Source organism: Daldinia caldariorum (genome assembly GCF_022478825.1).
Source record: "Daldinia caldariorum strain CBS 122874 unplaced genomic scaffold F4812scaffold_6, whole genome shotgun sequence".
NCBI classification, from domain to species: Eukaryota; Fungi; Ascomycota; class Sordariomycetes; order Xylariales; family Hypoxylaceae; genus Daldinia; species Daldinia caldariorum.
In genome coordinates this window covers 667,817-693,046 of record NW_025953042.1, presented here as the reverse complement: position 1 = coordinate 693,046, position 25,230 = coordinate 667,817, and the positions used below count along the sequence as shown (strand labels likewise).

General features: G+C 48.6%; 9 protein-coding genes across 9 annotated transcripts; 4 read left to right on the top strand and 5 right to left on the bottom strand.

The window, feature by feature from the left end:
• Positions 1–37: 37 nt before the first annotated feature.
• F4812DRAFT_424694 (uncharacterized protein) lies at positions 38–824 on the bottom strand. The gene is made up of 2 exons (XM_047933848.1): positions 340–824; positions 38–274 (listed from the first exon to the last, which is right to left on the bottom strand). The coding sequence occupies exons 1-2, from the start codon at positions 507–509 to the stop codon at positions 121–123; spliced, it is 324 nt and encodes a 107-aa protein (XP_047791097.1). The 5' UTR covers positions 510–824; the 3' UTR covers positions 38–120.
• A 3,098-nt stretch (positions 825–3,922) lies between these two features.
• F4812DRAFT_346590 (PRO1 protein) lies at positions 3,923–6,605 on the top strand. Its single transcript, XM_047931669.1, has 2 exons — positions 3,923–4,441; positions 4,558–6,605. Exons 1-2 carry the CDS (start codon positions 4,285–4,287, stop codon positions 6,441–6,443), a joined length of 2,043 nt encoding a protein of 680 aa, XP_047791096.1. The 5' UTR covers positions 3,923–4,284; the 3' UTR covers positions 6,444–6,605.
• A 1,523-nt stretch (positions 6,606–8,128) lies between these two features.
• Positions 8,129–8,839, top strand: F4812DRAFT_346616 (uncharacterized protein). Its single transcript, XM_047931670.1, has 2 exons — positions 8,129–8,625; positions 8,736–8,839. Exon 1 carries the CDS (start codon positions 8,296–8,298, stop codon positions 8,596–8,598), a length of 303 nt encoding a protein of 100 aa, XP_047791095.1. The 5' UTR covers positions 8,129–8,295; the 3' UTR covers positions 8,599–8,625; positions 8,736–8,839.
• On the top strand, positions 8,784–10,249 carry F4812DRAFT_346644 (HAD-like protein). The gene has a single exon (XM_047931671.1). The coding sequence runs from the start codon at positions 8,970–8,972 to the stop codon at positions 9,921–9,923; it is 954 nt and encodes a 317-aa protein (XP_047791094.1). The 5' UTR covers positions 8,784–8,969; the 3' UTR covers positions 9,924–10,249.
• A 1,497-nt stretch (positions 10,250–11,746) lies between these two features.
• On the top strand, positions 11,747–13,388 carry F4812DRAFT_346583 (uncharacterized protein). Its single transcript, XM_047931668.1, has one exon. The coding sequence runs from the start codon at positions 11,905–11,907 to the stop codon at positions 13,339–13,341; it is 1,437 nt and encodes a 478-aa protein (XP_047791093.1). The 5' UTR covers positions 11,747–11,904; the 3' UTR covers positions 13,342–13,388.
• A 584-nt stretch (positions 13,389–13,972) lies between these two features.
• Positions 13,973–15,610, bottom strand: F4812DRAFT_424675 (Shr3 amino acid permease chaperone). Its single transcript, XM_047933847.1, has 2 exons — positions 15,258–15,610; positions 13,973–15,135 (listed from the first exon to the last, which is right to left on the bottom strand). The coding sequence occupies exons 1-2, from the start codon at positions 15,346–15,348 to the stop codon at positions 14,510–14,512; spliced, it is 717 nt and encodes a 238-aa protein (XP_047791092.1). The 5' UTR covers positions 15,349–15,610; the 3' UTR covers positions 13,973–14,509.
• Positions 15,611–16,458: 848 nt separating this feature from the next.
• F4812DRAFT_458304 (uncharacterized protein) lies at positions 16,459–18,253 on the bottom strand (the record flags this gene model as incomplete). Its single annotated transcript, XM_047937343.1, has 4 exons — positions 16,459–16,552; positions 16,609–17,123; positions 17,204–17,865; positions 17,920–18,253. The coding sequence occupies 4 exons, from the start codon at positions 18,251–18,253 to the stop codon at positions 16,459–16,461; spliced, it is 1,605 nt and encodes a 534-aa protein (XP_047791091.1).
• An 842-nt stretch (positions 18,254–19,095) lies between these two features.
• F4812DRAFT_424672 (glycoside hydrolase family 47 protein) lies at positions 19,096–21,649 on the bottom strand. The gene is made up of 2 exons (XM_047933846.1): positions 19,815–21,649; positions 19,096–19,698 (listed from the first exon to the last, which is right to left on the bottom strand). The coding sequence occupies exons 1-2, from the start codon at positions 21,515–21,517 to the stop codon at positions 19,605–19,607; spliced, it is 1,797 nt and encodes a 598-aa protein (XP_047791090.1). The 5' UTR covers positions 21,518–21,649; the 3' UTR covers positions 19,096–19,604.
• Positions 21,650–22,242: 593 nt separating this feature from the next.
• Positions 22,243–23,932, bottom strand: F4812DRAFT_450715 (Zn-dependent exopeptidase; the record flags this gene model as incomplete). Its single annotated transcript, XM_047936123.1, has 2 exons — positions 22,243–22,992; positions 23,198–23,932. The coding sequence occupies 2 exons, from the start codon at positions 23,930–23,932 to the stop codon at positions 22,243–22,245; spliced, it is 1,485 nt and encodes a 494-aa protein (XP_047791089.1).
• Positions 23,933–25,230: the final 1,298 nt, after the last annotated feature.

Below are 25,230 nucleotides of genomic sequence, written 5' to 3'. Positions count from 1 at the left end.
CGCAACAGCTTGGCTGCCGGGTGAGAGTTTGTTTTTATGATGATTTGCATCAGCTTCCCTAGACAGGGTTACCAATGACGGCAACAGCACAGACTTTTCAATTTCTTGCTGTAGTATCTACTATGTAACGACTTTTGCAGGGCAGCAGGGTAAGCTGGATATACCTACATACATTTCATCACGTCCAAGGCAGGTAATTTTCCAGGATAATATGTACCCAAAAGTCAGGCACAGAATGGGTATGCCCGTTTGTAATAAGGGCATACTTACGTACGTAGGTATCTCCACCATCCTTGTAACATTTTTCTTCTTAATGTTGGCTAACATCCAACATCACAGACATGCATAACATAACGAATAGCCCCCATTTCTTTACAGCACATATAGCAACACGTATAATAGTAGTAGTATAGCATAGTTATATTAAAGTGACAACTAGCCAAACTTTGCGATCTGGAGGATAGCATAACGCATAATACAATATATCTTGGGAAAATAAAATAACACATTAGCAGAGCCACTTTGTCTTAACTCTGCCGTCATCGCCATGCTGCCGGGACTGTCGGCAGGATGCTTGCGAGCAGGATCGCATGGCTGGGTAAGGCTTTAACAACATTTTGAAGTGACGATGTTACATGGGGCCCAATCTCGGGATCGCTAGCATGAATGAAGATGAAGATAAAGAAAAAAAGAGTCAAGTACTTTAGGTACAAAGTACCTAATGAGAACTACCATTGAATTATTACACACAAATGTAAGAACCCAAATTAGCCCAAATTAACTCACATCACACAGACCAAAAAGATTACGGGCTAAATCAAAAATAGAATAATTATCTGTGATGTGCATGTTACTATATTGTAGATCAATAGTCGCAAACGAGTACGACACTTTTAGCGCCCGGCTTGCATTTTGCATGGAAAAGTGTAAGTAGCTTAAGCCATGACTTAACCCAAGTTTAGTTCCCAATAGAGAGGAAGCGAAGTGGGATAATTATAGAATCTCGTTGGCCAAATTAGCCCATCACGAATTATTTTGCATCGGGTGATCTTCGTCCAACAGCCGGATCGTGAGCAAATCCGGTAAGCCACACCCCAGCCTTCCCATAGCTTAATACATGAGGTATTCTTTCCTTGAAGCTTACGCTTTTACAGCTTACATGGTGCATGGACCACGGCTTGATTCTCTTTTGATAACGGCTGATAAAGGGAAACATGGGGAAGCTACGAAGCTACCTCCACCTTGAGCTAGGGTTAGTTCCCTGGCATGTCCTGGGTTGCTGACCTCATCTGGGATGAAGGGCAAAAGGGAAAGAGAGGGCCCCCCTTGATGCCGTGTCTTGGCAGCCCGGGGATCCTTGAGATTTTGCATACGCTAGCAGATAGACCCCATCAAGATCCACTGTATACACTAATGGGAGCTTGCCGCCCTCGACCAAAGATTGGCTAAAATCTTTCCCTCCATCATGAATTAATTCCGGCCAAGCAGGGACTAGCTTCCGAGCTTGAGCCAATCCCAAGTGTGAACCCTTACTTTGTCACATCAACTAAGATTTCGGTTAAGCCCGCTACTGGCGCCAACTTTCCCAGAACCTCGAATCAGAGAGCTTAACGACTTCTTTTGCTTCCCTAACTTCTTCCAAGGACCGAATCGTGATTTACATAACCTATCTATATGATTGGCTATTACTTTAAAAAAGCCCATCTTCATAATTCGAAAATATTTCGCCGGTGCCACAGCAACGTTCGGACTAGCTAGGGAAAAGGTCCAACCTTACTTGGCTTTGGCTTGAAAGAAAGAAAGAAAAAAAAAACATGTGTTTCCCATGCCCACCCGAGTGGATTGTTATCGAAATTGACCCTGAGCATTGGGAAATATTTTACATTTAACTTATTCCTCGGCTGCGAAGGGGACTTTAGAATCGGCGCGATTCCTAGTCCCGACTTCTTCGTCCCGCCGTGTGCAAGGTTTTTAGTAAAGGCCGGACCCCGTTGGTCCCTCTGCCCGGACGGCCACTAGTTTATACTGATGGCCAATCCTACGCTTGTATTCGAAGACTCGCCATCCATTGGCGGGCAGAAGTTGTTCCTAATGAACGCCTAAGCTATAGAGTAATTATGCTATACGGATACTACAGAGTCTCGTTTTCTTCCTCCTTCCTTGAAGAGCAAAAGACACAGAGATACAGAGAGAGTAGAAGCTCGCGATCGATGACCCAACTCCGAGTTCGCAAAATTCGACCTAAATTACAGAATGAGCTGCTTCTTACTCCAGCCCAGCAGCTCTCCACTCGGCGACATGTTATCCAAATGTAGCAATGAGCTAGGGTCGGCGTATGTATGGATGTACGTATTGTACGAATTGTACGAGGTACCTCAATTCCACCTTACCTTGAACTAGGTACGTACTACTGGATACTACCTCTGGACTGGACATAACGTAGTAGTATACATGCGTACGGATTTGGGTTCTCTATGTATGCTGCATACCTACGCTGCATATGCAACCCGATAGCAAAGCAATCTATGATTATCGGTCAGCTTATGCAGAGTAACCACACAATCCGTACTCCAATGGTCAATGCGAGGGCAATCGGCAAGCTGCCATGGCTCCTTGCATACATATTATTATTTTTTTTGTCTTGAGCAAGTCGACACTTGGCATTTCGCTCGACATCGAAAAGTCCACACGTGGGGTTCCTCTCTCGTGGTTCTTCTCGCACAGCATGTCTATCATCAACGTGCAAACTTAGCAAAGAGGGAGTGACAAGCCCAAGACACGGCCCAACCGTCTCCGCTCGATGATGGGAAGTGGCATGACGGGAGTTCCTCGAGGAGGAGAAGTACTATAAGCAGTACTAGGTATGAGCAGTACTATGAAAAGTACATGTGGCTTTCTCTCTCGTAAAAGTACCACATTTCGCAAACCCTCCTCTCTCTCTATCTCTCTCTTTTCCGTGCCTCTTTCTCGACCCGATCGACGCTAATAAATCCCTGCGGCTTTCAATAAACTTGAAGACCCCGGGCCTTGCAGGGCTTGCAGACGGCAAGGATGGATACAGGGCTCGCAAGGTCACACACTAAACACACTCGCGCGCACAATTAGAAAATCTGCAAGTGCTGGCGGTGGTTGTCAAGACCCCATGTCTTTCCACTATGTATTATGCATGGGGGGGATGCATCACGGTGGATCGGACTTTCGAGAGGTCGTGCCAATGGCCGGCAAGCCACGTATGGGAACTGCCTGTTTTAGTCGCTCGACGTTGCTTGGTACCCTACCAAATAACCCTTGCCCTCTGCTTGCAGCCCACCGTCTTCCGCCAGTGTCACCGAGTGGTACAATGCCCTTGTACCGCTATTTTTTCTTGAAGGAGGGTGGTTGGTCCAGTTGGTTAACGATGCCCACCTTCATCCGGGTGACTCGACCGCGGTCCATAGAACCGGCCAAGCTCATTGGCATCCGCAAGCGCATATCCGGCTCAAGTCACCACGTCCTACCCCAAAGTGGGTTAATTTGCAGAGGTTGCATATGTGGTAACCTGCAGCGACCAGTAAATTAGGCCAGAAAAGTGATGGGTTAAAAAAGGAATTACCCCAAAATCGCGCGTGTTGCTATTTTTGAACACAGCCGTCGACGCTACACCAAGTTCACGACGCAGCTAAAGGTGGTAAAGGTGGTGTCCAAAGGGGACGAGGCCACGATATAAGTCTTAACATGTCCAATCCACAGAAGCCTTCTTTTCTTTTCGAGATAGAGTCGTTGAAGGGTTAAAAACAATCAAGTGTCGTTCCATTTCCTCTTAATTAGCTCCCTCTCTCTCTCATCCTCTCATCCTCTCTCCACCCTTCTCTCTTCTCTTAACCCTCTTCCTCTCTTATTACCTCCTTATCCCCGCTAAACTCGACTAACGTGAAAGGCAAGCTGGTACTTGCTTGGATCCTATCATTCATTCGACGAGAAAGAAATAATATTAATTTTGACGATTTCCGAATATTTACTCCGCGGCCGGCTTTATCTCCACCTTTTGCGGGTTATTAGGTACCTTTAGGTATTCGCCGGGCACGAGAACTCAAGCGTTGAGCGTTTTTGGGGAATTACTGGCTTCGAGGCGCACTCTTTAGGCAGACCCTAGCAAATCTCGACCTGGACCTAGAACTAGGGCCCCTGTCTCCCCTTGGTCCCCCTCCCGCTTTCGTTCGGCTTGACCAGCATACACACCACACCCCCCCACCACCTGGGCACTACCATCTCGACGCAGGTACCTAAACTCGACATAAGATACAAATGTCATCTCTACCCCCCAACCCCCAGGGAGACCTCATGAGAGCATCAACCGTCAACATGGCCGTTGCACAACCGACCAAGTCGAAGGCTCCTTCGAAGCAAAACAACAATGCCAACCCTAAAGCTAAGACACAGATGCACCGCCGCTCAAGAACAGGTTGGTACCTCCCCAATACAACTAACTGACTTACACCGGGTCACTTGCACCGGCCCGGCTTTGGTGCGTGTAAGTCGGCTTAGAACCACAACACTAACATGATACCTTCTATACAGGCTGCTACACCTGCAGATTACGACGGAAGAAGTGCGATGAGGGTACTCCTATGTGCTCAGCATGCAAGCACCTCGGTCTTACATGCGAATATAAGCGGCCGATGTGGTGGAGCAACAACGACCATAGGCGACAGCACAAGGACGACATTAAGGTGATCATCAAGCGAAAGAAGCTCAGCGAGAAGAACTCCCACACCATCCAGACCTCAGTTAGCTCGCCGCCTGGCTTGTCTCACTCGCTTCCTACATCCGCAACCTTCTCGGATCCTCTAGATCGAACAAGGTCGGCGTCAATCGACTCGCAATTCGCCTTCAACTTCAACAGCCCGCCTAATGTGCAGGATTATGGGGCATACAACCCACACATCCTCCCGTCGCATTCCGACTTCATGTTCAACATGTCTCCCTATGAGATTGACGTCAAGACCGAGCGACAAATGTTTGTTAATGACGTCCCTACTCTAAGGGAATCAACGGTGTCCACTTTCAGCACGTTCCACACGCCACCGCCGCCAGGAACCGTCCTCCCGTCCTACCCCTTGGACGGCGAGTGGACGGAGCAAGTTTTCCAGGAACGCCGCGAGTCACTAGCTGAGGAGACTTTGAACTACAACTTCTTCGACTTCTCTCACGGACTACCTACCAACACTACGCAAGTTGATATTGAGTTGGATGAGAACGACCAGCGACTTCTAGAGCATTTCATTCAATTTGTCTTGCCAACCATTTTCCCAATCCTGGAGACTAACCAACATGGCTCCGTCGGCTCTGACCTCGTCCTGCCTAACTTGCAGAACAACAAGGCTTACCTCCACTGCTGTCTCATGATTGCAGCTCAACACTACAAGGCAACCATGAACGTCCACGGAGACGAAATTGACAACGACATCATGCGACACCGACACGCTACTATCGTCGCTCTTTGCGAGGCCCTGAACAATGATGAGAACCACCACCAGATCCTCGAGGCAACTTTGGGTCTCATCTTCTTCCAGTCCTGCGTTGGCCGATATGATGATTCGCTCCCCGACATTCCGTGGCACCAGCACTTCCAGGCTGTGAACTCTCTCGTTGCAAAGTTGGAGTTGCCCCGTCTGGTTTCCGACGCTAACGAGCAGCTCACCCAAACGCCATTTAACATGACGTTGACCGCGTGGATCGATATCCTTGGAGCAACTATGCAAGGGAGGGCCCCAGTTTTTGCGCACACTTACCGCGAGAAGCACTTATCTACCACTAACCCGTTCCTTGGACTTCGCGAGCTCATGGGCTGCGATGACCACATCATGTACCTCATTTCCGAGATCGCTTGTCTCGAGGCGCTGAAGAAGGAAGGAATGGATGACATTACACTTTGCCAGCATGTGCACGCTCTTGGCGACCAGATTGGGTTGACTGAAACCCATGACAGCACACCCAAAATGCCATTCAACGCCAATGGCTCTCTTAGCCCGAAACAACTCAGCAAGAACATCACAAGCGCCTTCCGATTGGCAGCTCGTATTTACCTGTGCAGTCTAGTTCCCGGTTTCTCCCCCAGCCAGGCGAGCTGTGTTGGCCTGGTTGAGAAGCTCACTACCGTGCTACATCTTATTCCGTCTGGTCCCGGCGGCTTCGACCGAAGCCTCTCCTGGGTTTACCTCATTAGTGGATCCGTCAGCGGAATGAATTCTAGCTTTAGGCATTTCTTCAACGACCGCATCGCCCAGCTAGGCGATGCCGCTAACTACGGCAGCTTTGGTGGCGTGGTAACACTGCTACACGAGGTCTGGCAACAGGCCGACAACAGCCAGCCGAGTCCTAGTGCGAACGGGTCCACAGAAGCGCCCTACGTCTCCTGGAGAGACGTTATGCAGATGAGGGGATTGGATTACTTGCTGATCTAAATTGATCGCATCCCTCAGAGCCGGTCTCGAGGAGAGCAGTCCCCTCTCCTCATCTGCGGGTAGCCTTCTTGGGGGGGCGATGCAGGAAATTGCCAACTCCCCCCTTCGCACTGAGACTACGGTTGGCTAACAACAATTTTTTTTCTTTTACTTTATTACTATCATAATACCCCATTAGAGAGAGGATGCCGCAAGGCAACCGGAACGACACTTGGAAATAGGCGGAAGATTTAAGGAGCTTGGATATATCAACAGAACGGACGGCAGAGATGGGGGCCGTCACATTTGGGAGGTAATGAACCTTGCTATGGCTTTATGAGAAGATGACGAATTTCTTATTTTTGGATTCATTTTTACTACCTACCTACGCGTTTTACGGCATTTATCGGGTCTGCTCTATATATACCATTGCATGCATTGGCAGAGAAAGGGACATTTGGAGTTTTTGGCGGGTGTGTGTGTGTGTGTGTGTGTGTGTGTATGAATTCAGCATTTGGTTCTGGATATATAAAGGCCTAGCATCGCTTTGTCCCTGGAAGGAAAAAGGGACATAAACAGGTTCATTAGGGGGACACCGATATGATTGTTCCTCGCCTCTCATGGCTCTTAGGAGAACTAGAAACCCTAAGGGCAGTAGGAGAAAGTATATTTTGGTTGTAGTGTTATTATTACAATAACACACTAATATCGAATAAAAATTCAAAATTTAAAAATACATACTTGCCCATCTTCACTTGAGTCTTTTACATGGTTCTCTTTAGTGATTTGAATCTACCTCACTATAGTTTGTTTGCTAGTTAACTTATTATTAACCAGACCGAGAACATTAACACTTATTCTTTGACTCATACTTGCATTAGACTACCTAACCTACCTCCTAAGTAACTCGCGGCTAACAAAAGACATTTGATCTCGGCTTAATTAGCCTTCTTTTTACGAGGTTTGGTTTCGCTCGCTAACTTGTCTGAAAGAAAGCCTTGAAATTTTTAAAAATAAAAAAATTGGGACACTTTCACCAACCCCAGGAGCAAATTTTTTTTTTCTTTCCTTGCTATACTCCACCGGATTTCACTTGGGACTTGGGACCTGGGTATCCATCGACTCCGGCAACTGGGAATAGCAAATGCAAATGCAGATGCAAGATAGCAGAGCGGTGAAGGGGAGGAGGAAGAGGAGGAAATGGGGATCTCGTGATCAGTGAGTCAGGTGCTTTCGACGCCCCCTCCTCAACGGCCGGCGATCCCATATCGGGTTTCACTTCATTTTTTTTTCTTCTCCTCTTGTGCCTTTCCCATACCTAATGTAGGTACCTAACGCTTGATATGTATGTGCTCTAACTACCTATGGAGCACACACGCATATGCTGTAGATCCCATCATGATCCACACTGGACTTGCCCTACACGCGCGCGCGCGGCGGCCCGCCTGGCTGCTAGTTACCGCATGTAGCAACCCGGCTTTTTCTTCTTCTTCTTTTTTGTTCCAGTCCAAATTCTCTTGGCGGAAACGTTGCAGATAAAGTGGAAAAGAAGTGCAAGCAAGCAAGCAGAGCTACGGTGGAGTTTTACTTTCAGCTGCCATTCGACAGTTAAAATTACCTACATACGACGGAGTGTAAGGCAGAATAGAATAGAATAACATACATAGACCGTGGCATTGGTGTCGCGTGAAATTGGGCAAAATTATCACTTCATAGTAATATGCATACCTAACCCAACCCCTAACCTAACTACTACTGTTCCTATCACATGTCAAGGTAGATGCCCAAAAAAAAAGGAAAAAAAACCACATGCGAATTTAGAGATCTAGGTGGTCCATTGCTATGCTAAGTTGGGCTGTGCGGGCCAAAATCAATGCGTCCGGACAGGGGCTTCCTGTTGCTACTTGGGCAGCTTATGACGTATATTTCCAACTTCGTCCGCTCTTTTTCTACCCTTGACAAGCTGAGAGAGACGGATGGCCTAACCAAGCTAACTAACCTAGCTTCTTCTTCTTCTTTTCCCATCCGATGTTTTGAAACATGCGAAGCTAACAACGGCCATACACACGGCATTTGGTCCATACCGCAAAATACCCTCCACCTATACTATAGCTACTACTACTACAAGACGAAAATACATACCTACACTACGCTGTTGTTTTTATTGGCTCTCTGACAGGGAACATTTCGGCATATGAATAGGGTAAGTAGCTGTTGTTTAGACAGCTAGGATTTTGTCATTTCGGCCGAAAATGAGGCCATGGGATTACGTCTCCGCACGGCGACCGGAAAAGCTAGCTGATGTACATACAGACGGGAGGCGGTCTGCACCTGATGGGATCTCGAGCAAAATCTACCTACCTAAGGTAATGTATGTAAATCCGCACGCCAGAAACTTCTGCAGCGGAAGATCGTCACTTGGAACGGCGGCGCTGGTGGAATCTCTAGGTACTTACATAACCTAAGGTAATCACAAAACTGGGGCCAAAAAAAGCGCAAGCAAGCTTGTGCAGGTACAATACAATAGTGTACATACCTAGGTACAAAATGTCGCATATGCGAGAAGGAGAAGAAAAATCATTATCGTTGGTAACGATACCAACGACCCAGCCGGGTACGCGGAAGAGGCGAATCAAAGCCGTCTTCTTCGACTTTATGGGAACGTGTCTAGATTGGCACAGCGGAGTCTCCAGCGCGCTGCCGGCAGGCATAGCGGAGGCAACCCGCTCGAGGCTGGCGCTCGATTGGCGCGAGGAGTTCTTCGGGGAGCTGCACGCTCGGTCCCTGTTGGGACTGCCTCCCGAGGACATTGACATCACGCATCGGAAAACGCTACTGAGGATCCTCGGCTGGGATGTCTACGAGGGGGAGCGCCGGCATTTTGTTGGGCTCGACGATAATAATAATACTACTGATAGTAATAATACTGGCAGTGGTAATGGGGCGTCTGCATCTCCAGACGTTGCTGCTCTTGCTCCTGGTCCTGGTCCTGGTCCCCCGGACGCCGGGACGGGCGCCGTCGAGCGCGCTGTGCGTGCGTGGCATAATATAGCCCCATGGTCGGATGTTCGCCCTGCACTAACCGCGCTGAAGAGCGAGCACGAGCCAGAGCACGAGCCAGGGTTGGAGCTATTTGTGCTCGCCAACGGGACTACAAGATTGCAGCTCGACCTCGTCCGATCATCCGGCCTAGAGGGCATCTTCAGCCTGCTGTTCTCGAGCGAGCTTCTGGGCGTGTACAAACCGGCGCCGGAGGCCTACGAGAAAGCTCTAGGGCTGGTGAGGGTCCGGCCGGACGAGGCCGTCATGGTCGCGGCCCACGCGTACGACCTCAGAGCGGCGAGGGCGCTCGGCATGAGTACGGTGTACGTGCATCGCTGGACGGACGACCGCAGCGAGGATATGGACGCTGTGAGAAGGGAGAATGATGCGTTCCTCGAGGACGGAATGGAAGGGTTGCATTCCGTTGTCAAAGCCTTGAGTTCAGACCTCACGGTTTGAAAAAAAAAGAAAAAAAAAAAGAATTGCTACCTAACTTTGTAGTTGCTGTATAGCATTACATTATATTGGGTACATATTCTATATTCTACCAACAGCCCTGCGGTAAGGTCGCGAACCAGGTCGTTCGCTTCGAAGGGTCGGGGTAGGCTGTGATTCTTGGTAGAGGAAAATGTTGTGCATGAGGCCTCCCGTCGATAGATTCTTGAGGATTGAGCGGCTCATGTGCATTGCATTTTTTCTTTTTTTAAGGAAATGAGGCGCACGTCATGATTATGGTTAGGTTAGGTGCAGGACGGCCCGGAGTGTTGGTTTCTTTTTATGCTCCAACATCACAGAAGAAGAAATGTGTGTGTAGTGGTGGTGGTGACTTGCACCTCTTGGATTCTACTGTACCTACCTAAGTACCTAAGGTATGGTACCTATGAGGTAGGTATTATTAGGTGCAATATAATAGATCCCAACCGGTAACACCCGGTCTCGGAGTGATGTACTGTGTTGTGTTAGGTACTCAGGTACCTCACAATAGGAACCCCCCCGCGCTTACTAGGCAGAATCGCGTCAAAAAAGATGCCCCCCCTAGCCAGTACCTAATATTCCAAAACATACTCTTATTTTCATTGCCAATAACGCTTTAGCAACATAACATATTAATTCAATATATTGTAAACCTGCAGAATAATACTAAAGCTATCTTATAATAATTTTTGATATTAAATTGACCTAGAATTGACTTTTTTACATTTAATTGAAGTTGTAGTAGTATAATTGTATTTGGGTTTGGGATGGAGCATCTTTTTTGACGCCATTCTGCTAGGATCTAATCTTTACAGTGGATATCCGTCGGGGTTTTATGGGCAATCAGCATCTAGACTTTGCCAGATGCAGAGCCAAATTAGGAAAACTCTCAAACAATCCAACCAATCAGACACGTGTTTCCAACTTTATCGCGCCTAACTTGAAAGTCGTATTAATAGTACTAATAGTACTAATACTTTTTAGAACCAATGAACTTCTCCAAACTTCTTCTCCTTCACAACCGCCGTAACTTGGCGCCCCTTGTAACCGCCCAATGAGTACGACGTCCCAGCACGATTATGGGCGATTCGCCTTATGAGGACCTCTCGTTTGGGTGCCTGCTCTGTCGCCGAATACCCGAATTGCTTCATCGCGAACATATCGGGGTTCGCCCAGAAGCTTTGGCGTCCACTCGGTATACTTGAACGAGTAGCACTACGTAATCTACGTCGCGGCTAGGTCAGATCTATTCTGCATCTTTCTGCATCTAAGTCCTAGGTACCCATGATCGTCATCTCTGGGTGAAGATATCCAGTCGATCACCCGTTCCACTGCCGCATTACATCGGGCGTCATGACTTAGACCCCATCAGGTCGCATCTGTTGGACCAGAGAAATCGTCGTCACTTAGGTCACGCGATCGCGACGATTGCCAGCTATGCCGTACATTGTTCAGTTCAGGCCCGCGGGGGCCAAGGAAACGGACAATGGTCGAACAAAGTGGAAACAAAGACGTCAAGGAAAACGAAGCGTGATTCATAGGCCGAGCATCGAAATTCACTTGTCATTACTAGGCCATTGCTGGGCCGTTGCGTTGTTCGCTCTTTTTGTTCCACGTCTTATTCACTTGCACCCTTTCATAGTCATTTGACTGAATTGCTCGAACGTATTCATTGTCTCCGCCTGCTTATACTTGTTGCTATTTCTAACTCACCCCCCTGTCTTATTCTTGGTGTCTGACTGACTTCACCGTGATTGAGTTTGTTCTTTTTCCTACCATAGATACTGCCTTCTGCCGCTTCCTAGTACATACTTTCGATTTCCCATTCTAACTACATAATTATTTCTTGGCTTTTTTTTTATATTATTATTTCCTTCAATCATACCTCAGCATTGTAAAAACACACATCAGAAAAAGGGAGGAAAAAACTGGAACACATCGTATCCTATCATAACTAATCATTTCCATGGCGTATCTCTGGGGCCCTCGAAGGGCTTTAAGTCTCGCAGCGGTGCTTGCGACGACTGCTTCAGCCGCATACATCAGACCGAATACTCTGTTCGAGAGAGCCGATAGCACATGTGCCGTAAACTTCACGAGATGCTCCTCATCCGGGTTACCTGACAATTTCTGCTGCGAACCGAATACGACGTGTATAGCCCTGGCTGGCAACACGACGGTATTATGCTGCCCGGAAGGCAAGACTTGTAACAAGATAAGTCCCATAACATGCGACCTTGCGTTACAAGATCCTGTCGAAAATCCCGAGGCGGAGATCAAGACGACGGTACTTGATGGAGTTCTCGAGACGTGCGGGACGGGGACGTGTTGTCCGTTTGGTTATCATTGCGATGGCACAACCTGCGTAAAAAATACCGACCAGAGCAAAAAGCCTGATTCGAAACCGAGCTCTGCAAGCCCATCTGCACCGGCTCCTACTAGTACAAACCCCTCGACATCAAAGACGACGACGGTGGCTGTAAGCGAGATAACATCCACTACGCAACCGCCCGCGTCACCTACAGAGACGGATGTCGAGCCAACCAGCGTACCAACTAATGAGCCAACTAGCGAGCCAGTTACCGAAACACCACCAACATCGAATTCAACCACGGCAGAAACAGTGAAAATCGTTGGAGGAGTTATCGGGGGCGTTGCAGGCTTCGTTCTCGTCATCCTAGCCGTAATATTTGCACGATACAAGCGCAAGCAGCAACTCCAGAGACGGGAACAATTGCAACGCCATGAATCGACCTCATCCTTCGGTAACATCATTAGTGCGCCGGTGCCTCATGCTAAATACCCGAACGAACGCCTAGATTTCCTAGCGAAGCAATCTCAGTCTAGCTCGCCTCGGAGTTTTACGCCGTCATCTCCAACAGCCGTGGCATCGCCTAACAGTCATCGTAAACCTGACGAGGGATATGGCGGATTTGGATTTATGCCGCCGAACTCTCCATATTCACCGTATGCCCGTCGTCCGGACAGCGAGATGTCAGACGCGCCACGTAGTTATCACGCCTCGGCTGAGATTGGCGGGCTCAGGAGTCTGACGGGCTGGAACCAATTCCAGCAGAGCAGCGGCGAGGGTAGCGGCAGCAATGGTATGGACAACTTTTCTACCGGCCCGACGCCGACGGTAACCGTGACACCGGCGCGGGACGGAACGATAAAGGGAAGGGACAAAGGAAAGGGGAAGGAGAGGGCTCAGTTTAATGAGGATGAGGGCATGAGCATTAATGTCTTTGCGGACCCGCGCAAGGTAGCAAGCGGCAGGCCTGACAGCTCCGTGACGACGTGGTCTCGTATTCAGCAGCGGGCTGACACTAATAGCAACAACGGCAACGCGCCGCCGACAAGGGGGCAGGCGAGGTTAGGGGATCAGCTTCCTAGATGGAGGTGATGATCTCTTCACTTCTAACGTGATAATTTAATTACCACCTACCCATGGCCAAGCGGGCATTTACCTTTTTTCCCTATCTTCTTCTCTCTCAAGCTAAGCTGGTCGCTTATCTTTCTTTTCTTTTGTCCGAGCAACAAAATATGGGATTCGGCAGGGACTTTTTTTTATCGTGATACCACTGGGCGGGGGGCAGGCAGAACAAGCACAGGCGGGTTGCATGGTATGGCGTTTGGTGGCATCGTTGCTTTTGATTTGACTGTTGTTTGAAAGGGGAAGGGAAGGGAAGGGAAGGGAAGGGAAGGGGAGAAATAAGTCTGAATGCTTGCGTGTATCTATATACACACATCCCCCCTTTCTACCGCGAGACCAGAGCATGTCGTGGTATATAGGTACATACCTGGTATTTGAGGTGGACGGGATGCTCCGATCGGATCAAGCTATGATTATGTTCTTTAACTGAGCACCTGCGCGGGGCGTGCCCTACGCATAGGTTAATATCAAATCCGCTTCTATTTCGCAGATATGTACTCGTTGACAAAGGTGTCGTCGTGTTTAATCGTAAATTCGGAGATATAATGAGTTGTCCTGGACTTAAGAGCTACCATATTATACGCATGCTAGTACTCTAAGGTAATGTAACAAAGGTTGGATATATTATTACGTGAGGAGCAAGACAAAGACGGGCTAGAAAGAGGTTTCTACTCTCTGGAGCAATATGGAGCGTAGAGCCAGGCTGATATGTCAACTGCTGCAAAACTCAAGAACCCAATGCCAGTTTATCTTATTTCATGCACACATCCAAAACCGAATCTACACTAGATAATATAGCATAATAACTTCTTTTTTCTTTCGTACAAGTATCCCGGATTCCTTCTCAAGGGTTACCTTCCTAAGGCATGCTGCCCTTTTCTTATGCCCCCCTCCCCCCCATTAATCGACCATCAGCAACTCATACATCTCGAGATAATAGCCGTCAAACCCGCACGACCTAAATCCAAAACCCCAATCCGCCAAGTACTTATCTTGTGCGTGTGTTTTTAACTAAACACCACCAATAGCAGCCCAACCCGCCGAAGCAGCATGGGCCTTACATGATAAGCATGTTATGACAGAAAAATAAAAATAAAAGAAGCCCTTCTTCTCTTCTCTCCCCCTCCCACCTTTTTTTTTATTGCTTCTTCTTGTTCCTCTCGGCCGTCGGACTCGACGGGTTGCCACTCTTCTCCTTCTCCATCTTCTGGTACTTCTCGTACTCCTCGTTGTCCTTGCGCTCCGCATACCACTGCCCGGCCTGCAGCACCAGCACGCCGACGAGCACCAGCGCCAGGATCGTGTTGCTCGCGGCCAGCACCTTGAGGCTATCCTCGCGGCCCAGGATGATCTCGCCGCCGGTCAGCGGGTCTCCCGCGCCGGCGCCGGGCCTGCCGACGCCGACGGCCGTCGGATCAAAGACCCCGTTAATGTCATCATCCCAGGCGCCGGCGCTCACGAGCCGCAGGCCCTTGACGATGTTGGCGACGTAGACGCCGACGCCGATGAGGTAGAGGACGAGGGAGGCGCCGTCGAACAGCATGTTGGACTCGGAGGCGCGGAACAGCTTGATGAAGAAGCCGAGGAAGCCGACGCCGACCATGATGCTGAGGATGCGGGCGATGAGCGGGGGCGACTGGTGCATGAACCGCAGGTGCGTCGACAGCTGGTCCAGGTACGCGGCCGAGATGGGGTCCTTGGTCCACAGCAGCGGGAAGTCGTACGGGAACATGGCGAAGAGGATGCCGAGGAAGAAGCAGGTCGCTGGAGAGTCTTTATGTTAGCATCGTTGTTTGTAATTACCTTGTGTACCTAAGGTACCTATATAGGTTGTTGCGTTGATTCTTGCGCCGGCGGGGTTAAAGACATTCAGAGATAAGACGTACGCCCGATAATCATAAACGTCGCGAACGACGACGACCCGCGATAGTCCTTGGACCTCGGCGTCTTGTTCCAATCAACCCATTTGTCCGCCATGGTGTGTGTGTGTACCTAGATAATGGGTATATATGTCTCTCTTTTTATTTGCGATTGGCGATATCTGGCCCTCCGGATGCGACAGGTAGAGGTTGAGTGGAGCTTGAAGCTTTGACTTGGGGAAAAAAAAAAGAATAGTTGGTTGGTGCACTTTTTTTTATGAGCTTGACCGACAATCGATTAAGGAGATGCGCATGTCATAATTGCGCGTTTGCCGTGGCTGGAGAAAAGCTGAAAAAGATGGATGAAATCTTATCTGTACGTGACCTAGGTAAGCAGCTAAGGTGGAGGTTGTATTTAAAGGGACAAGTTTATGTACCTAATGCAAATATAAAAAGTGGTGTGTATAAGTACCTAAGGAGGTACCTATTATCTGGTACATGCTTTCCTACCTAAAATTTGCCTGTGCTAAAAGTACTAACATCCCAAACGAGTCGGAAGACAAGGGTTGTAGAGCTTGTTCTACAAGATACAGGTATAGTATACATTTGAAGTAATTTTAATCTGCAAGGTTCATGAATTATGCTTGTTACTGTGTTGTGATAGATAAATTCATGATGCTTATTAAAAGTGAGGCTCTATCTAAAGCTCTATATCAGTGTGATGCGATTTCTTTGACCAACCCATCCGTCAGCGAGGTAAGTATTCCAACGCCGGAAAGTCCATTTTAAATACCCTACTCGTTTAAATTTATTATTTTCTGTACACTCCACTATAAGACCATGCACACAACGACGCTGGGGATAGCCCGTTGGTCGTTCGTCTATAGCTATTGGAATAAAGGTGTGTATGAAACTATTTCCTTTACTCCCGTCCTGCGAGTCTGATGTATCATAGCATGTATGTGGGTATGATACTTCATAGCGTATATTTCGGCGTGGTATACATTCGAAAAAACGCCAGCTTTGAGCTTCGTCGTAATATACCTCAAACGTGTTCTGGTAGTCATAGAAGCTTTCCCATCCCAATCGAAGATACAACAGCGTACACTCGATTTCGAGCTCTGCAGATTGAAGGAGTCCGAACGAGTCTCCGTTGGGCGGTTGAGGCACGATTCGCTCCTCGATTAGTTTGATACATGACGTGTATCTATCATGAGACAACTGACGTCTATCGTAGGGCCTTGCCGCTGCTTTCGTGAGTGATATCCAACTCCACGACGGAGCATGCCCATGACTTTGGATTCGGTATTCCCTGGGAGACTCTATGCACCATAGTAGTTCCTGTTCAAGCCTGCTTTTCCACAAACCAGCTAGGTACGTGTCGCCGGTCGCTTCGTGAAAGGCTTTTGCAATACCTGAAATGGCAATTAATCTATCAGACTCCTTCGTAAGCCCACAGGACATGTAATAGTTCACAACACGATCCCAGTCGTCATATACTTCCTTCGACATTTGTGTGTTAGAGGCGTGGAGGTGTAACTTGGGAGTGTTTTCTTCCAGCCTACGCCTACAAAAACCCAGCCCCATTGATTTACCATCTTGCTTAGTGTTTTCTCTGTCAATTAAAAACATGGTTTGTTGCAAGACCCCACCCCTCGGCTGGGTTTCAGAATCGGTCGCTTCCAAGCATTCCCAGAAAATCTGATGATCAGTAAAGTAAACAGTCCGCGTAGATAAGAAGCGTTCTTGCACAACCCAGCCGCGACTCGCCAAAGGCGCGTCTTCAACTTCGTGATTCCACGATGGGCGACACCATAAGAGGCACCATGGCTTGTCGTCATCTCCATTTATTATAAAAGGATATAAGAGCCTGGAGGTGAGCCCCCCCTTTGCCTGAAGAGACCGATATTTTCAGGGTCGTACGATGAAGACATTGCCGCTATATTACAATATGAATGACGGTAAATGTCTACCATCATCCCAGCCTCTCGTTGCCACTCAGTCTCCGAATCTTGAAAGATGCACAACGAGTCGATCCATAGATATCTGTAACCAAGGCGTTTTACAAGGAGGGCCGCATCGCGAAAGGCTGGCCACATCCTGTCGATTGGCGGTAATTCGTCAAGTTTGATGCCTTCACGTAGCCTGAGCTCTGTCTCTTTGAGAAGTCGTGGCATCGCATTAGTTTCTCCCCAGCGATGAGATAAAGTCCAGTAGGCAGGAGGTTCATCATTCTTAGAGCCGAATTGAGCCAATACCTCGGCTCGATCTCGTAAAGATATTATGCCAATATCGGCCTTTTCGACATCAACCACTCGAGAGGGAAAGAATGTGCTAGCTCCTAAGCTGGGAGCTACGCGATGTCTCCGGTTAAGGTTACAGTGCTTATGGTTGGCTTCACAGGACGAAACCCACTCGCGTATCTTTATTAGGGATTCATCAGACCCTGTGCTAGGACCAAGGACTCTCCAAGGAAGGGTCTCAACTTTGTGCTCTATTGTCCTTGGGCTACGACCAACGAGTCCCCAAATAAAGTTCTCAAGCTCAAGGCCAAGGTCAAGTTCTATTGTCTCTGCGAAATATTTCACGAAGGAGATATAGTCTTCGATTTGGGTATCTATATTGACTATATCGACTAAACAGCTCGTTAGTACAGGTCATTGATTAGTCTAGTCAAGGTTAAACCCACGATACATCGTTGATTTTTCAGCCCACTGAGTTGTAATATGGAAACCAATTTCAGGAGAGTGAACTGAACCAAATTTCATTCCACCGGTTTTGCAGGACCCACGGGTGTAGATATCAAACTGCCCAAACTCGTAATCGCCATCGACGTTCTCTGCACCTCGCTTATTATGGGCTGGAGGTTTATGCGCTGCCCATAACAAAGAGCAGATAACGCACCCGTTGTTCTTACTTGCGAGAAACTCCCTGTAGTTGCGATACAAATCAACTGTCTCCGTAACGGAAGCACTGAAAATGCGTTTACATCTGTGACATAACTTTCCGTAGGCGCCTTCCATGACCGCGAATACGGATGTGTTATAAAAGATGATTTCGTAATAGTTAGAGAGTATGAACCTGTAGGTGTTGTAGGGTTAAATCTGAGATTCAAATATCGTTGGCGATGATACGTTTTTCGTGAATGATAAGATAGCGTTGTCGAAATTCCCCTACAGAATCAAGTTATTCGACTTTTGAAGAATCCTAGGAGCGACGTAAGCAAGGCCTTATAAGATTGGGCATGAATATATGACATAGTTCCCAGCTCCTATATAAGGGGATAATAGATGATCATTCGCCAACCACTGCTGGGAGACTGCCACGGCGGTGGCATCTTTACACAAAATCCCAAATCTTACAGGCTGCGCCATGGAAGCCTCTTACAGCATTAATATGCGTGAGAACGAATCGGCCTAGCGAGCATGTCGGACCGCAGCCTCAGCCTACCTACTCGTTAATGTGCAGAATGACAAGGTCTCGAAGCAGCGTGGCCCAAGTAGGCACAGCTTCGTCTGCGGCGGCTGTTAGATTACTTCGTGCCGATCCCATTGAACTTGTTCTACGATCTGAATCTTGGCTGCTGAGGATAATATCGTGCATAAGGCCTGGGTTTCCTTCTGTTTTCTTTGGTTCAGCGGTCCATGGGAATGTGATGAACGAGGTATTTATTGTCGTTACATCGTAACGTTGCGGTCTCAACAGGCCAGACTTGTATTTGATTTGACATGATCAGATTTTGCTTTGCCCGACTTTAGGAGGGATGGATGTTGTACTACATCCATGGTGCATGAAGAAGGCAATGTGCAATGTTCTTATAAGGTACTGTGGATATTTGATGGTAGTAAACGATGTTGATTTGGTAACGTTTTTAAATATGGGGCCACAATGCCTAGCTCTGTGTGGCGTTACGTGGCAGTGCATACCCAAAATAGCTTAGTGTCTCCGATATCCAAGCCAATCCGTGAATACCCTCAAAATAAGCTCCCCAAAGGAAGTATTGTATTTGAATTTAATACGTACGAATTTCTTGCTTGAATTGTCTTATCGAGACTGCTGACTGCAATCTACGATCTGTAATTAATACGCTGGTAGGCTGGCAAGGACTACATTGCCACATCGAGTAAATCCAGCCTACAAAAGAAGAGCTCATGACAGGTACCTAAGGTACCTAAGGTAGAGTTTGGTCGACAAATGCATATGGTGCTCCCAGGAGGCTTCCCGCATGTAATTGCCTAGATTGTTTTCCTCTGTCTGGCTTACATGTGCGTTGCTTTATTCATACCCGTTCATTACCCTCATCTCATATCCCATATCCCAAGCCCTACCATAGATTGTATATTAGTACACGACCGACGACATAATATATATAGATCAAAGCAATCTCCTAAACGGATGAGCTTCCGTGTTAAACACCCATTCGTCTAAGTTTATGAGGTCCGGCTCACTGAAGATCAAGTAGAAATATCTATAGGTTAGGTAGTTTTCTCATTAGCAACGATCCATCTTTGACACTGTTCATACTCCCAGGGTGAAAGTAGGTAGAAACGAAAAAAATGTAAAAAGAGAAGAAGAAAAACTTACTTCAAAGTCTCGCCCATCCAAAAACTCTCCATAGAATCCTTCTTCGGGGGATCGCCATGAACCGTTATGTCGCCCAGAGCCGCATTAGCTAACGACGTCTTGGTATTCATCTGGATGGATTCGAACATGACCCAGGCCGACTCGAGAAGGTCTGGGCGACCGGTAATTCGATATAGAATGAACACGCTCTCTATAGCCTCCGGCCGAAGGAGGTAGCCTGGCTCGGTGATCTTCGTGAACCCCTTCGGAAGCCTCGATTGAGCAATGATCTCGTCCGCCTTTTCCATGTTATCCAAATCGTCTTCGCCCGCCTCCCGCAGGACGGCACGCTTCCATGCCCGCTCGTCCCACTCGCATTCCTTGTCTGACGGGCAAGGCGCCATGGCGAAGTTCTCGGGCATTATTCCAAGCGGCAGCGCGTTATACGTCCAAACGCACCCGTCTATTAGCTTCGTAGCCGCCTCAAGATGTTCCGGTTTCTCGAAGAGCTTCCCGCCGACTGCAAGCATCCCTCCGGCAAAGCAGACAAGATGCTGGCCTTGGTATTCCAAATTTAGAGCCTTCTTTCCCTCTTCACTTCCTATGTGCATCACGCCTGATATCAGGATGTCCGCCGTATCCGGAATCATGGGCCGGAAGAGAAGATGTTTGATAGCAGTGTCCATCGAACTCTCATACATGGATTGGTAGGAGGGGATAAGCCCACCCATCAAAGCGTACATCTTCGGTAAATACTCGTAGGTACTGTCTGCAAGCGCCCCGAGCCCAAATGTATTATCACTATGGAAGTTCATGTCACGAGGATTAAGCGCGAAAGGCCACATGCCAGGCAGCTGGGTGCTGCTCTGCTGCTCCTCGAGCGCTATCCTAATCCTCTCAGCGGCGTCGTACCATTTAGGGTCCCCGGTCAACACGGACAGACGAGTGAACTCCATGCTGAACGAGCCGACTTCAGCTAGCCATTCCATTTCGGGGGCTACCTGCTTCCCTCCTTTCTTGGCATTATCGAAATCCCAACGAGAAATAGGCATACGGTTAGGCGTATCAAACGCCTTGTATAGCATGTCTCCGACTTCTCTAGCCTTGCGTAGCAACCGTAGATCGCCGCTTAGGTCATAAGCCGCGAGAAACCCTCCCAGATAGCGAATGGCGGTCTCAAAAGCATTTACAGTCTCGATCACGCAGTTCGTAAAGTCAATGCGAACCGCAACATTCACGGCCTCCTCAAACTCGGACCGCATGGACATGATCCACAGGGTATCCAAGCTATCGACCAACGTAGCCCCCCAGCCTCCAAACAACTCTTTGGATTTGCCGCTGATAGGGCCTAGCTCATCGCTCTTGAAGGCCTTGGACCTGTAAGAATTCCAGCAGCGAGCGAACGCGCTCTTAACGGCCTCTCGCCGGGACCGGCGAATATTCGCATCTTTACTTGATTCCTTCCCGAAGGATTTCTGGATCTTAGGCAGCGCACGTGGTTTTCCCGTGGGCAGCTGTCTCATATCCTGGACTGGATAATGAGTGGGGACTTTCCGCCAGAAATAGTTATCATCTTCTATAGCCTTCGCGATGGACTCCGGGTCTTGGGGCACGCTTTTGGAGCCGGCCAACCTGTAGTTGTCCTGAGTGACCCAGGAATAGTAGAAAAAGAGAAGCAGGGTCGCGATGACGAAGGGGAACCAGACGCGTCGCCGCAATATCATGTTTGCGAGAAAGCTAGCTAGCTGTTTTAGGTACCGAAATAGATAGAAAAAGATGAGATGGCTATATAAGGCATCGAAGGGGGAAAAAACAGCGAGGGTTGAAGCTAAACCTTTTTTTGTTGTTGAAAAGGTGTTTCTAAACCTCGTTTTCCCCTGAAAGTCGCCTATAAATTCGGGTAGTGATGCGCACCCCACGTAAGTACCTAGGTACGTACCCGCTTAATCTTATGTAATCCCGTCGTGGTAAGGTACGAAACACGTATTATACTTAAATTCGGATCTCTCCTTCAAATTGAATTGTCTAATGATTCATCGCTTTTTCATATACCTTAGGTATTCAGCTATACGAAACTCAATTTAATGGAAGCCTTAAACGTCACTCACTACTATATATCTCAACTGAGTTAACGATGACTATCAATCTAGGTCACTTGTCGATCTCAATAAGGTGGGCTACATCGGGTAATACTAGGTACCTTAACAATTGAGAGACCTCAACGTCGGGGACTTTTATGTGAGATGGCCGTCTCGGTCATATTCCGATAATACGAAACGGGTGTTCTCACCTTGTTTCAATCAGTTCAGATAATCGAAATACAACAGGGCACATCTCATTTTGTCTGTCCTCAGCTGCTACAAGTGGCTCAAATGTTACAAGGCTGTAAAACTCATTATACCAAGACTGTTCATATTCACATGCTCACAGAAAAGAGGTATGTAACCACTTATCGGCTCCCGGGAAAGGGTAGCACAGCAACACCTCGAAAGCCGTCTGCGCCCTTAGCCCGGATTCCAAACACAACATCATCTTTACTCAGTGGCACCGTAGCTTCAATAGCGGGACCCACGTCAAGTACACCCGTCCAAAAGGGCGCGCTCGTCGGACGCCATACCACCTCGTAACCACCATCGTGTCCAGCAGCAAGCGGATCCCAGTACAGCGTGGTACTACTGCTCAGGGCCGACGTATCGACGCGCACGTTCTGGGGCGTCCCCGGTGCTGTCGCAAGGCTCCATAGCGCAGCGCCGTTGACACGCGCAACGCGCGCCACGTACTCGAAATCAACGAACTCAGGCAGATCCCCGTACTGCTTTCCGTCGGAATCAACGCGCACATCCTGGTGCTGATGCGCGTAATCCTCGTGAGGTTCCGTAAATCGGGCGGCGGGGTACCCGGCTTCGAGGAAAGGCCGGTGGTCGCCGCCGCGCAGGTAGCGGTCGAGGCGGTATACCACGGAGACGTTCATGCCCGTCGCCGTGTTCTCGGCCGTCTCCTTGACGAAGCGCGCTAGCTGCCGCGCCGGCGTGTCGTTTTCACCGCCGATCGTCAGACGCGTTTCCCGCGTCGTGCTATTCTCAATCGCGAGTCCAGGCAAGCCTTGCGCAAACAATCGTATGACATACGGGTCTACGGATTCTCCGTTTGTCCCACCTTTCGGCGAACCTACGATGTCATTCGTGAACATGCCCTCGACCTTTAAGGGGGCGAGCGTGGATTAGCGTCGATTTCCTCCCGTGATCGGGTTTATCTCATACGAAGGGATATAAAATTGCAATATACATCAGAGTTTCAAGGGATATCATGTGCCCGACCTCAAACAGAAACAAGTGTATCTTGGAGGTTGCGAGTTTCTACACCTGATGCACTCATCCTGGGCCAGAAAAGAATGGCAGACTTACATTAACCCTCGGCGTAGCATTAGCATACGTTTGAGCTAAGAACTTCGCCCCGTACAGTCCCTGCTCCTCGCCCGCGACGGCTACAAATGCGATACTCGCCTTGGGACGAGGGTACTGCGGCTGCGATATAATCCGCGCCAGCTCAAGCGAGATGGCAACTCCCGAGGCGTCATCATCGGCGCCAGGCGCGTCGCTCTCGTAGTTCAACGGGTCCGAAACCCGAGAGTCGTAGTGCCCAGATACAACATACAACCGGTTATCCTCAGTCCCGTGCAAAGTCGCAACGACGTCGCTGATGAGCACCGGGAATAAGATCCGGCTGCCATCTGCTTCCTGCGTATACCCTACACTTTCCACCGTTAGCTTCCCGTCGCTCGCGTCGGCGTACTTCTGGAACTCGGCGTGGATCCAGTCACGCGCCGCTCCTATCCCGCGAGTCGTCGAGTTCTGTATTGATAACGTGTGCCGCGTGCCAAACGACACCAATTTCCGGATCGTAGCCTCAATGTTAGCCGGATCAACCTGCGCAAGTATAGACTCGAGGTCCGCAGATGGTGCCTGTGGTAGGTTTGGCCCGCCTATCGTGTTCGGAGGCCAACTCGATGCCTGACATGTCAATGCAGACGGTGTTTCTATCCTAGGCTTCAGTAGCACGTTGGCTGGATTCCTCGAGGTGAACGGTGCCGCAGCGCCGAGAGTCGCAGCGGCAACCACGGCGGGGAAGGTAAGTTTCATACTAGCAGGCAATATACTCGGAGACACCGTATAGAGTATAGAACTGCGAACGTAGTCCAATAACAACAATAACTATCTCATCGGGTATAAACCATTAATTAACTTAGTTGTAATACAATATCACGCGATATTAGAACAAATATAGTCCAAAACTCCTGCGAATAGCCCCATTACTATCTGCATTATACTGCGATGCCGGCATTACTACAGCACTATATCTCGCTCGCCACAGACATCATTGTCCCCGTCGATATCACCATCGCTAGTCGCTGCTCTCCGCTCCGGCAGGCCAGTAAGCAGGCCAGCAAGCAAGCAAGCAGACTCTACCTTAGGTGGTTATGTACTTGTATAGCAACGACCTAACCTCTCCAACTCCAATCGCAACCCCGACCTTCTATTCTAGTCTCTGATTAACACAGACAGGTACACAATCAACCAATCACCACCAAGCACGCAAGAGCTTCCCTTTTCTGTAGAGGTAGCGATGGCATATTCTATATGCACAGGTAGGAGGTAGATAATGCATACAGGTCCATATACAGCTACTAGCAGCGGCGCTGTGGCGAGCTCCCCCCGCTAAAATGGGGGTTGCAGGACTTGGCAGCGGCTTCGTTGCTATTCTGGATCTGGAAGCTGGGTTGTTTTAGGACGGCTGCAGGAGGGGAGAGAAGAGGGGTTGGCGGCGGCATTGGAACGCAGTTTGGGGAAAAGTAGGAGGTAGGTAGGTAGGTTAGGTATCATTCTAAACCGTTGGGAAATACGAGTGGCGAGGAATTATAGATGAAAAGTACCTACTTAGGAGGTAGGTTAGGTAGGTATGCACTTGGGCATGATAAAGGTATGTATACTACCTATATAGGTGCTTTTCTATCCTTGTCGAATCAAGTGTCATAGGCAAATTAATCAAAATATTGCGTGAAGGACACAGCTCGTGTCTTAGGAGATGGTAGTCAACAAATTCACAACAATATCAATCACAAGTTAAATGAACAAGCCTGAACAAGTCCGTTGGACATCGTCGGTGGTGGTGGTGGTGGTGGTGGTGGTGGTACTATGCGTCCGCAACATGCGCGCTTCATCTATTGAATAAATTACCACTACAATGATATTTTAATTTTGAATCTCCCCTCCTCTTTTCCTCTCCTTCCCCTGGTATCATACGCGCCAAAGAGTTCTACTCGAAATAGATCTCGCGATCTACCAATGTAGGAACGACAAAAAGCCTCCTCCCCCCCTAACAAAAAGAATAACGAAGAATAATGGAAAACCCAAGCAATGCAAGGCGTTGCGCCCCGGTA